Here is a 14,850-nt window from a genome sequence, read left to right on the forward strand (position 1 = left end):
TGTTCACAGTCGAGGTCGGAGTGTTTAGCTCTGCACTCGAGCTGGGGTTTGCATCGTTCCCGTCCGAGATGTGTGTACATCAGCCCGCTTTCACTGACTGAACACACTCTCACTTTTACTCTCACTTTTAAATGTGCTCGAAAGCGAAACTATAACTGTAACTCTGACATCAGCCATTCGGGACCAGTTAGCATAAGTGTTACTCTTATACGAAACCATGGTCTAGGGCTGTCAAATGATTAATCGTGATTAATCACATCCAAAATAAAAGTTTTTTTTTACATAATATATGTGGGTGCACTGTGTATAATTATTTTATATATATAAATACACACACATGCTTGTATATATTTAAGAAATATTTTCATGTATATACTGTATATAGATTTATATATAATTTATATTACATATAAATATAAATATTTTATATATAAATAATATTTTTTTTCTTAAATATACATGCATGTGTGTGTATTTATATATATACAAAATAATTATACACAGTGCACCCACGTATATTATGTAAAAAAAACTTTTATTTTGGATGTGATTAATCGTGATTAATCATTTGACAGCCCTATGTCAACTGTAATCTTCTATATGTAAACGTATTTTTAATTGCGTCAGTTGATATGAAATTGAAATGTTGTGTGTGTGTGTGTGGCTAGACGTCATAATTTTGAATTTATCTTATGATTTTGACTTTTTTGTCATTTATGATTTTTTTGTCATAATTTTGACTTTTTATCTCACTTATTATTATGTAATATTTATTGTTTTTATATCATAATGTCTACTTTTTATGTCATATTTAGGGTTTTTTTATGTCACAATGTCGACTTGTCATAATTATGACTTTATTCTAAGATTAGGCTATTTTAAGTTTTTGTCATATTTTGACTTTTTATCCCATAATTATTATGTCATATTTATGTTTTTAATGTCACATAGTATGTCATAATTATGCATTCTTTTCACAATGTCGACTTTTCTACATAATCATCACTTTTTATTTCATATTTATGTTTTGTATTAGTATGTAATTTATGTTTTTGTCATAATTATGTAGTCACTTATTATGTCATAATTCTAACTTTTAAAGATTTGCCTGAGCATGATTTTTCTTCCTGCGGAAATAGGCTTCCATACAAATTTTAAATAAACGTTCAGATTTTTAATTCTATGAGATTCATGCGCCAAAAAAATCTGTCACATTTGATAGACCAATCACAGCACACTGTCGGAGTCCCGCAATCCAATCACAGCACATTGACGGAGTCCCCCCCCCATCCAATCACAGCTCAGTAACTGAGTCACGAGAGCTAATCAAGGAATAAAAACAAACCAGAGCCCGTCAGGAGTCAAGTCGAGTTCCTCGTGCTGAAGCGGTTTGTATTGAACCAAATGCTTCATTTTTATGCTTTATCTTAGTTGTGTTGTCATATTTACATAATATATTTTAAGCAGAAATAGATGATTTACCCTGAAATCTGCAGCGAGCGTCGTGATGTATAAAAACTAAAAGGCTCCCGGTATAATGAACGTGTTATCATGGTTCAGGTTCATCAGAACGCTAAAATATCGCTGTCACAGATTTTATTTTACGATGGTAAAATGCTGCTCCAAACCTGCTTAACGATGGTAAAACCATATATCTCTACGCCCTCGAGTGCTTTGCCGTGGTATTGTAAAATAAATAACAGGCATACGATAAAAGACATTTTCATAAAAAAAATTAATAATAATAGTCAGAATTAATAATTGTAAATGTACAGTATGTTATAGTTTTATATTTATAAACAGTTTGTATAATTATGATACAAATGTACAATTATATTCGGAACATTATTATTATCATAATCAATAAATTAACATTTGTCTCTTATTTAAATTTTTTTTACGTAAAATTAATAATAAATAAAATTTGCTGTGTTTATGTTTACGATGATGATGTTGCTGTTGTTATCTATGAACATTTTCTGACGTTGTTATTATCATGAAACAGAGCTGTATTGTCATCAATGATAATTTCTTAAAACAGTGTAAAAATAAAGTTATTAAAGATTTGTACTTTTTATGAATTTTATAAATAAATAATATTTAAAAAAACAGAATTGTTAGTGCTAAAATAAAATAGTATTATAAAATAAATAAATACATAATTTTATACAATAAAATACATTGATGAAAATAAAACAAATGAAAAAATAAATAATTGTGTTAAAATAAATACATAATAAATGAATACTTTAGGTTAAAATAAATTGATTAAAATACATACAACTGTATTTAAATTAAAAACATGATTAAATGATTCAATTAATACATTTGATTAACATAAATAAAAAGTAATTTGATTTAAATATATAAAATACATACATTTGATAAAAACTAAATAAATGTATAAAACATCATTTAAATAAAGCAGCTTAGAAAGGTAAAATTAGATTAAACTATCTAAAAAAAAGTAAATTCAGTCAAATAAAAAAATACTAAAATAAATGGAATTTTTCAATTTGATTTCAAATTTCAAATTTGAGTTATTAAATACATAAATAAATAATAAAATTAAATAAATGAACAAAATGCATCTAAAAGTCCAAGAAAAAACAATGATGTAATGTAATAGAAACTAAATATTTTGCACATTTATAATATAAATGTTTCACAGTATTAATTGGATCTTTATGTATGGAAATATATAGCTTAAATTTTAGGATCCGTTGCATCTAACAGATTTAAAAAGCCCGGACTTAAAAAATGATTTAAAAAATATTAAAATAAATAAATACAATTAAATGAATAAATAAAAGGACATTATTACAGTGAGTCCAAGAGGAAAACAACAACAACGTAATGTAATAAAAACTAAATATTTTGCACATTTATAATATACATTTTTCACGGTATTAATTGGATCTTTATATATGAAAATATAAAGCATAAATGTCCCTTGCACTTGCATGTAACAGATTTAAAAAGCCCGGACTTAAAAAATGATTTAAAAAATATTAAAATAAATGGAATTTGATTTAAATAAATAATAATATTAAATAAATAAAAGTACATTATTACAGTGAGTCCAAGAGGAAAAGAACAACTAAGTAATGTAATAAAAACTAAATATTTTGCACATTTATAACACATTTTTCACGGTATTAATTGATTGATTTATACATGAAAATAGATAGCTTAAATGTTAGGATGGGCGTCCCTTGCACGAGGATGGTAACAGATTGAAAAGCCCTGACTGCATGTGTCTTCCAGCACCGCACCCAGCAGAGATGGAGTTGATGGGGTCTGAGGATCCGGAGGGTTCTGCCGGGCCTGAGGTCCACACGGCGATGCTGTGGAGCATCCAGGAGGCGGTCCAGAGGCAGACTCTTCAGATCGGGGTCTCTGCGTGCGGAGCCACGGCCCTGGTGGACGTCCTTCAGGCGCTCGGCATCATCGCGGTCGCGCCGGAGACGGTGAACTCCTGCGTGAGGACGAGTCTGAGGAGGAACACGGCGCCGCTGCACGACTACCTGCACTCGCGCAGCAACGCTGGTACACCCGCTCTCCACACGCTTCATTTCACACTCAGCACTGGGTTTTTGCACATCCAAAACAATTTGAAAATATAGTATGAGAATTAACTGCACAATTATATTAACTATGTTTGAAATAAATTAAAAGCAATATATACAGGTGAAACTCGTAATATTTGAATATGGTGCAAAAGTTCATTTATTTCAGTAATTCAACTTAAAAGGTGAAACTAATATATTATATAGACTCATTACATGCAAAGTGAGATATTTCAAGCCTTTATTTGTTATAATTGTGATGATTATGGCTTACTTATGAAACCCCCAAATTCAAAATTAGAATATTGTGAAAAGGTTTTCATATCTGTAAGCCATAATCATCAAAATTATAACAAATAAAGGCTTGAAATATCTCACTTTGCATGTAATATATTAGTTTCACCTTTTAAGTTGAATTACTGAAATAAATTAACTTTTGCACCATTTGCACCAAATTTTTCGAGTTTCTCCTGTATATATTATAGTTATTTTTTTTAATCACGATTACCTGCACTCGCGCAGCAAGTGTTTTTGCTGATTTTTCACACATTTGGGGAGAGGAAAAATATTCCAAAACTATTTGAAAATACAGTATGAGAATTAACTGCACAGTTATACTGTTAACAATATTCTAAATAAATTAAAAGCAATATATATATATTAGGGGTGGAACAGTACATGTATTCGTACCGAACCGAAACGGTACGGGCGTCACGGTTCGGTGCGCGAATTTACACGGAGAATACACGGTATAAAAATAAATAAAACTCGCGTGAAAATTAATTAATGTAATGCGGAACTACTGTTAGATACGCGGGTTCTTTAGGGACACATAATCTGTACCATCGGCTATTAGCTCTGAACGCGCGTTCACTTCAAACGTTGGCTTTATACGCGTGTCCTATTCGCTTTGGACTAGCGGCGAACTAGACGCGAATCTGACGCTCTATTCGCGTTTGGTGTGACCGCATAATGAACAGGCTGCGATGTCAAGATTGCAATGCTGGAGTGTGTGTGTTTGTGTGTGTGTGTGAGAGAGAGGCGCGGCCGCGATCGAACAGTGGAAACATAAAAAACATACTCCGTCATTTTGTTCATACAGATCATTAAACCTGCAAAGTGTTTACTTACACTCACCGGCCACTTTATTAGGTACCCCATGCTAGTAACGGGTTGGACCCCCTTTTGCCTCAGAACTGCCTCAATTCTTCGTGGCATAGATTCAACAAGGTGCTGGAAGCATTCCTCAGGGAGTTTGGTCCATATTGACATGATGGCATCACACAGTTGCCGCAGATTTGTCGGCTGCACATCCATGATGCGAATCTCCCGTTCCACCACATCCCAAAGATGCTCTATTGGGTTGAGATCTGGTGACTGTGGAGGCCATTTTAGTACAGTGAACTCATTGTCATGTTCAAGAAACCAATTTGAAATGATTAGAGCTTTGTGACATGGTGGAAGTAGCCATCAGAGGATGGGTACATGGTGGCCATAAAGGGATGGACATGGTCAGAAACAATGCTCAGGTAGGCCGTGGCATTTAAACGATGCCCAATTGGCACTAAGGGGCCTAAAGTGTGCCAAGAAAACATCCCCCACACCATTACACCACCACCACCAGCCTGCACAGTGGTAACAAGGCATGATGGTTCCATGTTCTCATTCTGTTTACGCCAAATTCTGACTCTAACATCTGAATGTCTCAACAGAAATCGAGACTCATCAGACCAGGCAACATTTTTCCAGTCTTCAACTGTTCAATTTTGGTGAGCTCTTGCAAATTGTAGCCTCTTTTTCCTATTTGTAGTGGAGATGAGTGGTACCCGGTGGGGTCTTCTGCTGTTGGTCTTCTGAGTCTTCTGCTTCTCCCTTCTGGCACCAACAATCATGCCATGTTCAAAGTCACTCAAATCACCTTTCTTCCCCATACTGATGCTCGGTTTGAACTGCAGGAGATTGTCTTGACCATGTCTACATGCCTAAATGCACTGAGTTGCCGCCATGTGATTGGCTGCTTAGAAATTAAGTGTTAACGAGCAGTTGGACAGGTGTACCTAATAAAGTGGCCGGTGAGTGTATATTTGTGTACACTCGCAATAAAACACAACATTGTGCTTTTGTCACAAAAGTCTCTTTTGTCACCCAACCAAAATCTCTCTCTCTCACACACACACACACACGCTGTTTTAAAAGCAAAACATATTTATCCAACTCCATTTCAAAACAGTCTGGGTCCCATCTTTTGGACATTCATCGCATTGGTTTTCATTTCTTGTCCTCGGAGCACTAATCTTACACATTCTACATTGATTAAAAAAGAAAATCGAATGCGTTTTTAATGGTAGTATTATTTTATACAGAAATCAACTATTTATAATTCAGATGAGAATAATGTTACATTGTTAATTAATAATGTTAATTAAAATGAAGGAAAACAAATATATTGATCTGAAATATACCAAATTAATTTTAAATTAATACAGGTACAATTACCAAACACATCGCAAGGTCTTTTTGTCTTTTTATTAATTTAATTAATAAACTAATTATATAAAACTATTGTCAGTGCACTACAAATAAACTGGTTCTATGCCTTTATTAATAAAACTTATTTAAAAAATACAATGCCTTCTGCTTTTTTGTTTTGCTTTTCCCTCCATTGTACCGAAATCGTACCGAACCGTGACGTCTGAACCGAGGTATGAACCGAACCGTGACTTCTGTGTACCGTTCCACCCCTAATATATATATATTAGAACAGCAAAGCTGGTACAGGTTGAGCTCTTCATAGTTATTTTTTGCTGTTTTTTTTTTTTTATCATAATTTTTTGTTATTAAAGGTACACAATGCAACAACATTTTAATAATCAATGCATCAATTCTTCTTGCAGAATTGTTTATTCATCGTGTTTATCTCAATTTATCTCAATTGTAAATACATCGTGTTTATCTCAATTTCTCAAAGTCTCTCAAAGATAAACGTTCTTCTGGTAACGTTGACAGAACGATCGTTCAATGTTTTCAAAACATTAGCACAAAAAAACATGGCCATTTTTACTGAAACGCTTTAGTTGGAAGTTCGTCTTAAAAAATGTTTTATGTTACTTGTACGCACGATGTAACTTACCGTAGTGAATCCGGGTAAGATGCAGTAAAAAATACCACACAATTGCATATTTAAATGTAATGCATAGTATGAATTAAATTGATTCTGATTAAAGATAACATTATTCGCTCAAGAGCAGTGAGTGATTTACTCTGTATTGTTTGATTGACGTTAATGACACAGACAGTAGCTGGTACATTACAGTACTGTCTCTTTAAGACCGAATGCACTGATGCACATCCCAACTGTTTGCATATACTTAAAGCTACACTGTGTAACTTTTTTAGTTTATTCTTAGCTAAAAACACTTAGTTCTTTCAAAAATATATGTGCTCATTAATGTATTTTTACTTCGTTCAAGTAATAAAGTATTCTCGTGAGTGTATAATATGCCATTGAAAATACATACGGGTCAGGGGTTCTAATGTCGGTCGCCATGTTGCCCCTCCATCTTGAAAGTACATTAGCCAAAGAGGGACATACCCGTTAATTCAAGCTTCGCCTTTCGCGTTTTAACACTCGATGGCACCGTGTCGAATGTCAAGAGGGGGATTGCTTGAGACTGATATATAAAAACCTGAAAGCCTTTTTGAAATCTGTTGCTGATGGAGGATCACTCTTATTCTCCAGGATATGTATCAGAGTCGCCAAGGAAGCGAAAAAGAGAATTAAGACGGAAAATAATATATAGCCTACAATGTAAACTTTGCCTTACGCTAGTGATGTCGTACAACATACAGAATAACGATGGCACTGATAAAAGTTACTTTACTAAGATTAGCTTGCATTCGTCTGGGAACCTGATAACTGATGTTAGCAATGAAATGGTAAAAAAATAACGAAAACATAAAACTATTATTCATTTTACATAGATGTCATAACCTATATGTTACCTGACAAATTAAATTACTGCAAATTATAATAGTTTTCTAAAATAACCTCATCACGTGAAGGAACACTCACGGACGAGGTCGAACTGGAAGCCGTGTTAATCTTGGACTACATTGGCCACCGTAGGAGTTAAAACGAAATCGGAATTGAGAGGAACTGAAACTAATATTCACTGGATGGTCATATACCTTTTCACCGCTAGATGGGGGTAAAAATCACACAGTGTAGCTTTAAAATAGTCCGAGTGACTACAGCGGCTCAACCTTAAGTTTATGAAGCGACGAGAATACTTTCTGTGCGCAAAAAACAAACAAAAATAACGACTTTATTCAACTCTTCATGTCCTTCTCTGTGGGCCTGAGTGAGTTCATGTGTGTAACAGCGCAGCGCTTCTGGGTTGTTCACACACACACACACACATGACCAGCGTCGGCCAATAGTGAGCCTGCGTTCGACTATTTTAACGATGTTGTAACGATGAGTACTGCGCTACGCGGATATATTGATATTAAGCCGTACTGTGTTTAGTTCTCTAATACCCGACACGCCTGCGCTCCTCCAGGGGCGACGCACCTGCAGCTGATCGACGGGGCGGACCAGGCCAGCGCGGGGCTCGTCGCGGGCCGGTTCTTCGGGCTCTTTCCCCGCCGCAGGGTGAAGCTGGTGCCCTGGTTGGCCCGGTGGATCCTGCGTGGAGCCGTTCCCGTCGCCACCATGAACATGCAGAAGGCCGTTCCCGAAGGAGAGGAGATCCCCGACGCCTGGCACCACCAGCTCATCTTCGGCGTGGGACCCAGAGCCGTGTTCATGACCAACCCTCTGGATGTGGGTGCGTCACAAATCACACGAATCACTGTGTGTGTGTGTGTGTGTGTATATTTGGGGTGTAACAATATATCGTGTCACAAATCACAATACATCGCAATACAAAAATGCAACAATATGTATCATGGATAGTTCAACCAAAATAGAAATTACTGTGTGAGAATTTTTTTTTAGTTTTCAGTTTTAGTGTCAGTACTACATTAAACTACTATATATAATGTTGAATATAATGTATAATAATGCGATATTTGTGGGTCCTGATAATGCCAAATATCTGATGTTACCAGTAAAAGTGGCCGACGTTATTTTAAATATATCTAGTCAGTGAAAGATCAAGAAGATTCGTCTATAATAATTCTGTATTTTCATCTTCAGAATCATGAATATTGTTATTCTGGTGTCTCTATTGTCCTGTGCTTTGGGTTTTAGCACCGAGTCCAAGATATTCATTTACACACACAATGTAAAACCAAATTAACAGTAATTTTGTTGTTAATCTTTTATCATATGTCTTGGAGTATCGCAATAATATCGTATCGTGAGTTCAGTATCGAGATATGTATCACATCGTGACATGAGGGAATCGTTACACCCCTAATATATATATATAATATCTATAAACTTCTCTTCAGAGTCCCAAATCACACGGGTTTATTTAGTTCACTGAAACTGAAACTGTAAAAAAGTAATTTTCATTTAGCTTAACTTGATGGACTGAAATAACTAAACTTGAAACTGAAATAAAAAGTATAGAGACTTATTAAAAAAAATAATAATAATAATAGAAGTGACAAAAACTCACAACAAAATTACTAAAACTTTCAAAGTAAGATAAATATAATATAAAAATAATAAAACAGAGTATAAAAATAAAACCTGATTTAAAATATTAATTACAACTAAAATAGAATATCAGTGATACTAAAATAACTCTGCACTGATACTTTATATAATTTGTGTGTAAAAAGAACAAAATTAATAAAATGAAAAAAGCGCATAACAAAATTTGTAAAACTAAAGTAAAGTTAAATAATCTATTAACTATAGTATAGTTAAACAACAGTAAACTACAGTACAGTAAAAAATAAAAACTAGTGGTCGACTGATATATTGGCCGATATTTGGCCATTTTTAAATATCGGCGTTGGCCGATACGTTTTATTTTTTTTTATTTTTGGTCGATGTGTCGGACCAACTTTTATTTTGTTGGTGAAATGAAAACTGGAGCACGTTCAAGCTCAAACCTTTGCTACAGTTTCTGGGTTGAACGACATGTTTCATGGAAACGGTGTGTAACGGGGTTTGAGACACGTCTTCTCTTGTTTGGTGTGTGTGTGTGTGTGTCAAAAATGTCCGCCCATGCAGCAGCAACATGTACATAAACCACGCGGTATTAAAGAGACGGCTCGCACAACGGGTCCTGGAGCTCGGCATACACAACATTGAAGATATCAGAAGACATGTTTGTAAGAGTTTTATAGTAAACGTATAGCATATCAACAGTGATCAGCAATAATGATAAGCCTAGTACTCACAATAAAAATAATAAGATCATATAGATCATAACGTGGATTATCCTTCACCTGAAATGTTTGTCTTTTCATCCTGAAACACGAGGCAAATGTTGGATCACAATTATTAGGAAGCACAGTTTCCACAAATCCCTTCTCTCGATTGGGATGTTCTCTGTTATTCTGGACGGCGAGGGCGGTGACTGAAACATCGAGCGTGTTTTGCAGAATTAAACACGTGTTTATACCGATTTCATCCGGCTCTGAAAACTCTTCGAAAAGAACACAGAGAATGTCCTTCTCAGCTGCCGTAGTTGCGACTCTTGCCTCATCAGAACAGGGTGTTCAACGCACCACCGTTTCAACTTTTTGTCGGCCCAGATTGCAATCACATCGTTCTCTATATATAGGGCACAGCTGATTGGTTCCTGCTGTATCAGTAGCCAATGAGCTCGCAGCTCAACCTTCAAACACTTCAAACATACTTTAGACATTTAGAAATGTAGTCATTTAGCAGACGCCTATCCAAAGCGACTTACAGATGAGGACTAAAGCAAGCGAGTCATCATGAAGAGGCAAAAACACACAGTTCAGGACGCAGCCCTGACAATATACAAGCTAAAGTAAAGTTAAATAATCTATTAACTATTGTAAAGTAAAAGAACAGTAAACTATAAAATAAAAATACAATCTAGTGGTCGACTGATATATCAGACGGTATTTTTTTTTTTTTTTAAATATTCGCTTTGTCCGATACTTTTTCCGATATTTTTCTGTTTGGCCGATGTGTCGGAAGTGGAACTTTTATTTTGGAATGAACACACCGTGTATTAAATAACCATGTGGTGATGGCAATTTTACATAATCCTTAGTGTAATGAAATTTCTTTGTGTTCCTTCTTAGATCCTACACTTGTTGTTTTCTTCCACAGTGAGTGAAGAGGAGGTTCATGAGCGTCTGTGCAGCGAGTCTGTGCTGCTCATTCGCCGGGAAGATGTTCTGAAGAGACTGACTCCAGATGTTCACCTGTCACAGATCTCAGATCAGCATCCCGACCTGCGCTGGAAGACATTAAATGTGGAGGGTACGGCGCCCTCTTTTTGACTGTTCTGTTCACACTCCTGTACACCGGGTGATCAGGATCAGGTCTTCATCAGCCTGGAGGGGATTACTCTGAGATAACACACACACACACACACACACACACACACACACACACACACACCTGAAGGGGATTACTCTGAGATAACACACACACACACACACACCTGAAGGGGATTACTCTGAGATAACACACACACACACACACCTGAAGGGGTTTATTCTGAGATAACACACACACACACCTGAAGGGGTTTATTCTGAGATAACACACACACACACACACACACCTGCACACACCTGAAGGGGTTTATTCTGAGATAACACACACACACACACCTGCACACACCTGAAGGGGTTTATTCTGAGATAACACACACACCTGAAGGGGTTTATTCTGAGATAACACACACACACACACACCTGACGGGGTTTATTCTGAGATAACACACACACACACACACACCTGAAGGGGTTGCATCTGAGATAACACACACACACACCTGAAGGGGTTTATTCTGAGATAACACACACACACACACACACACGCACACACACAGACACACACACACACACCTGAAGGGGTTTATTCTGAGATAACACACACACACCTGAAGGGGTTTATTCTGAGATAACAACTGTCTGGATGTTCATTATCCCGCTTATTACAGGCTGCTTGCCACAAAAGTAAATAATTAGACACAAAATATTGATCTGAGTTGAAATATTCTATCATCTCTTTAAACTCAAAGCTTCGCGGAGAGAGCAGTTTCAGCGGCGAGATCAAACTAGACGGACATTTAAGAGATACGGTATACAGTCATAATACTTATTACACAGCATTTCAACACATAAATAATTATAGAGATCAGAGATATTGATTTCAGAGTAAATGTTTTAAAATCGTACCAGTTTGTATGTTATAATCCAACAGTGTAAAAAACAATAGTCACAAAATGGCCGCCGCTGCGTTTATGAAACAAGAGAGAGCGAGTCCACGATACTGGATGGCATAATTAAATAACTGTACACAAAATATTGATTCGACTGAGTTTTAATATTTTATTAGCTCGACAAACGCAAAACTTCAACAAAGAAAAAACATTCCCAGTGAGCGTATAGCGCTGCTGACCAATCAGAATCAAGTATTCCACACAGCCGTGTAATAATGCAGATTACACACTGCGCACTCTATTTTCTCTTCAAGGCCTGATGTTGTTCAGTGTACCGACACTGTAAATGTCACCTATATCGTCCAGCTAATGCATTCAGCCACTGACCGTGAGTTTCTTATAATTATAGGTCAAGTTAGAGAGATGATCAGGGAAGAAGAGCAGAAGGACGAAGAGCGTCCGAAGACGTCGCATCTGATGATTCCCGCGGCGTACAGCTCTGGAGTGACTCTCTTCGCTCTCCGAGACTCGGATGTCGGGCGAGAGCTCCTCCACACGCCGGAGCTGCCTCTGCTGTGAATCTGCACTTCAGCTCACACTCCTGGAAATAAAGTTCATTGATGAAGAACCCTTAACATCCATGGAGCCTTTACGCTTCTTTATAGTGGAAAAAGGTTATTTAGATTATTCAAATGTTATTTGTGGAATCAAAAATGGTTCTTCTGTAAAAATAAACTTTTGGAACCTGTATTTTTAAGAGTGCATGTTGATGATGATGCTGAAATATACAGCTAATTAAGTTATTAAGGATCAATATCATGTCTGTTTTTATTCTTGGGATTTTAAATAGATGTGTTTTGTGTTAACAATATAGTTTTTTTTTTTCATGTTGTTTGAGCGTTTGTTGGTTGACAGCATCATGTTTATCAAATAAAAGGCAAGAAATGCACATGCTAGTCCTATTGTTTCAAAAGATCTAGTTTGTTTGGTGTTGTGTTGGAATTTAAAAAGTATTTATTATGATAGAAATGTCAATAGGAAACCTGTGCACATTCCTTGAACTGGAACTCGGAATCGTTACATAAACTACATTTCCCAAAATTGCCCTGAAAGGAAGTTGATAAAACTGAAACTTGCATCGATCTTGAAGGGTGTATACAAAGTCTAAACTCCCAAACACTATGTTATATATTTATTTTACACATCCATGTCATATCCCAGATCTACGACACGGTTTGTAGTTTAATTTTTTGTAACGTGTGTGGAGTTTAGCGTCAAGGAGTCTGATTCATTTGTAGCGAATCGATTCGTTAGGACAGTTCGGTTCAATTAATCAACTGAATTGAAATATTTGTTAAATACATAGTTAAATACTACTGTTTTCACGAGATATAGGTTAAACTTCATATACACATATTAAGGAAGATTGTTTCCGCCATGGAATAAAACAATATAATTGCGTCTTTTTATCTAACATTTCCTACTTTTGACGCAATTGAGATATAAACACGGAATTTATGAGAAAAAGGGTTAATGACATAAAAAGTTGCAATTATTTCTTTTCCCCATGTGGTGGAAACAAGCTTTCATACATCGTGTATGGAAATTCTTCTGTTTATGATCTCACCTCAGATTATAGTCACTTGATCTAACCAAATCATTCAAAAGAACCGATTCAAAAGAATGATTCATTTTGCGAATCGAACGTCAGTAGCCTGTCCGCACGTGGTTTGTTGTGTTAAACACACTCTGGTCTTCTGTCCAGCACTTAAACACGACCTGAACGAGACACAGGATCCCGACTGTAGCCTGCACTTCATCAGAAATAACGTAAGTGAGCAATTACTCCTACAGTAGCAACAAATATACAGCCTAACAACTTTAAGAAGATAACTCAGGAACTGCATGCAGTCTGACTGATGTTGCATCATGATTTATTGTGCAGTGCTGAATGAATGTTTTACAGGTTTTTGAATATGTTTCATGGTAATATCTTGTCTTTTTTGGACATATGTAGAACCTTTTTAGACATGTTCATAAAACATGGTAATGTGACATTAAATATGGGAATCCTTTACAACAGTGCATAGTCCCACCATATTTCTTTTATAAGAGTTGTGTCTGAAACAGCAAAACATGTCCGTGCATGATAATTGCTCATGCATTTCAAGAACGATCTAATGCATAATCATTATTATGCATGCATGCATGCATATATATATGTGTTGCATTTAGTGTTCTTTAAAACGTCCAAAGTAAGTAAACGAGGAGCAAACGCTGAATCTCGTGATGTGAGTCACTCATGTGATGCTTGTTAACATACTCCCTGTGATTGTGTGTTTAATTGATTTGTGATCATCAGTTATCCACACCAACTCTTGCTCAACACGAGGAATTGTGTCAGTGGGTTTTGGAGCCAAAGTTCAACTTAAAGAGTCTTGTTTTCAGAGTTAATTGATGGTATTTTAATGCAAATGCAATGTTTTGTGCAGATGCACAGTGCTTTGTTGCACTAATGCAGTGTTGCAGTGCTTCTGTAGGTGTGTGTGATGTTAATGTCTGCTGGGATTTAAGGTCTGGCTTCAGCACTGAAAGGTCAATGGCAGGAGATGATCAAACTCGCATCGGTGCATCCTATAGGTCAAAGCCTGCATGCAATCAAACCGCCTCTTTAGATGATATACAAACTATTTACATGCAGATAGTGACATTTTGTGAGATAGTGACGACTAATATATCAGAGATTATCGGTATCCGCCAATAACTGTGTGCAAAAATTTGCAGCAGTTTTTAATTAAATCGTTTGATAAATACACAATCTATTTGTTAACTATATTAACGTGAATTATCAATGAAAAAAACAACTAAAGCATTTAATTATCTCATTTAATGATGTTAAACTCAACATTTACTAATACATTATTCAAATCAAATGTTGTATCTGTTCATAT

The 14,850-nt window shown here is 35.9% G+C and overlaps 2 protein-coding genes across 3 annotated transcripts in view; both read left to right on the plus strand.

Annotated features, from left to right (window-relative positions):
* The first annotated feature begins 1,301 nt into the window (after window positions 1–1,301).
* On the plus strand, window positions 1,302–12,505 carry LOC130096676 (uncharacterized). 2 transcript variants are annotated; one of them, XM_056263281.1, is made up of 5 exons: window positions 1,302–1,388; window positions 3,283–3,549; window positions 8,132–8,398; window positions 10,837–10,989; window positions 12,309–12,505. In XM_056263281.1, exons 2-5 carry the CDS (start codon window positions 3,285–3,287, stop codon window positions 12,476–12,478), a joined length of 855 nt encoding a protein of 284 aa, XP_056119256.1. In that variant the 5' UTR covers window positions 1,302–1,388; window positions 3,283–3,284; the 3' UTR covers window positions 12,479–12,505. The 2 variants fall into 2 exon arrangements, with proteins under 2 accessions (XP_056119256.1, XP_056119257.1); XM_056263282.1 differs by having other exon boundaries at window positions 1,318–1,388; window positions 3,280–3,549.
* A 1,081-nt stretch (window positions 12,506–13,586) lies between these two features.
* gart (phosphoribosylglycinamide formyltransferase) overlaps window positions 13,587–14,850 on the plus strand; it is a 36,407-nt gene continuing 35,143 nt past the window's right edge. The window contains exon 1 of the mRNA XM_056263283.1: window positions 13,587–13,729. The gene's annotated coding sequence lies outside the window, so the exon portion shown is untranslated. The remainder of the gene's footprint in view (window positions 13,730–14,850) is intronic.

Source organism: Rhinichthys klamathensis, unplaced genomic scaffold (genome assembly GCF_029890125.1).
Source record: "Rhinichthys klamathensis goyatoka isolate OS25496 unplaced genomic scaffold, OSU_Roscu_1.1 h1tg000205l_1, whole genome shotgun sequence".
Taxonomy (NCBI): Eukaryota; Metazoa; Chordata; class Actinopteri; order Cypriniformes; family Leuciscidae; genus Rhinichthys; species Rhinichthys klamathensis.

Bases quoted from the DNA above. Each gene is read 5' to 3' on its own strand.
- LOC130096676 (XM_056263281.1), top strand. From the start codon at position 3,285: ATGGAGTTGATGGGGTCTGAGGATCCGGAGGGTTCTGCCGGGCCTGAG. The intron at 3,550-8,131 runs GTACACCCGCTC...GCGCTCCTCCAG, and splicing joins GCACTCGCGCAGCAACGCTG to GGGCGACGCACCTGCAGCTG. The intron at 8,399-10,836 runs GTGCGTCACAAA...TTTCTTCCACAG, and splicing joins GACCAACCCTCTGGATGTGG to TGAGTGAAGAGGAGGTTCAT.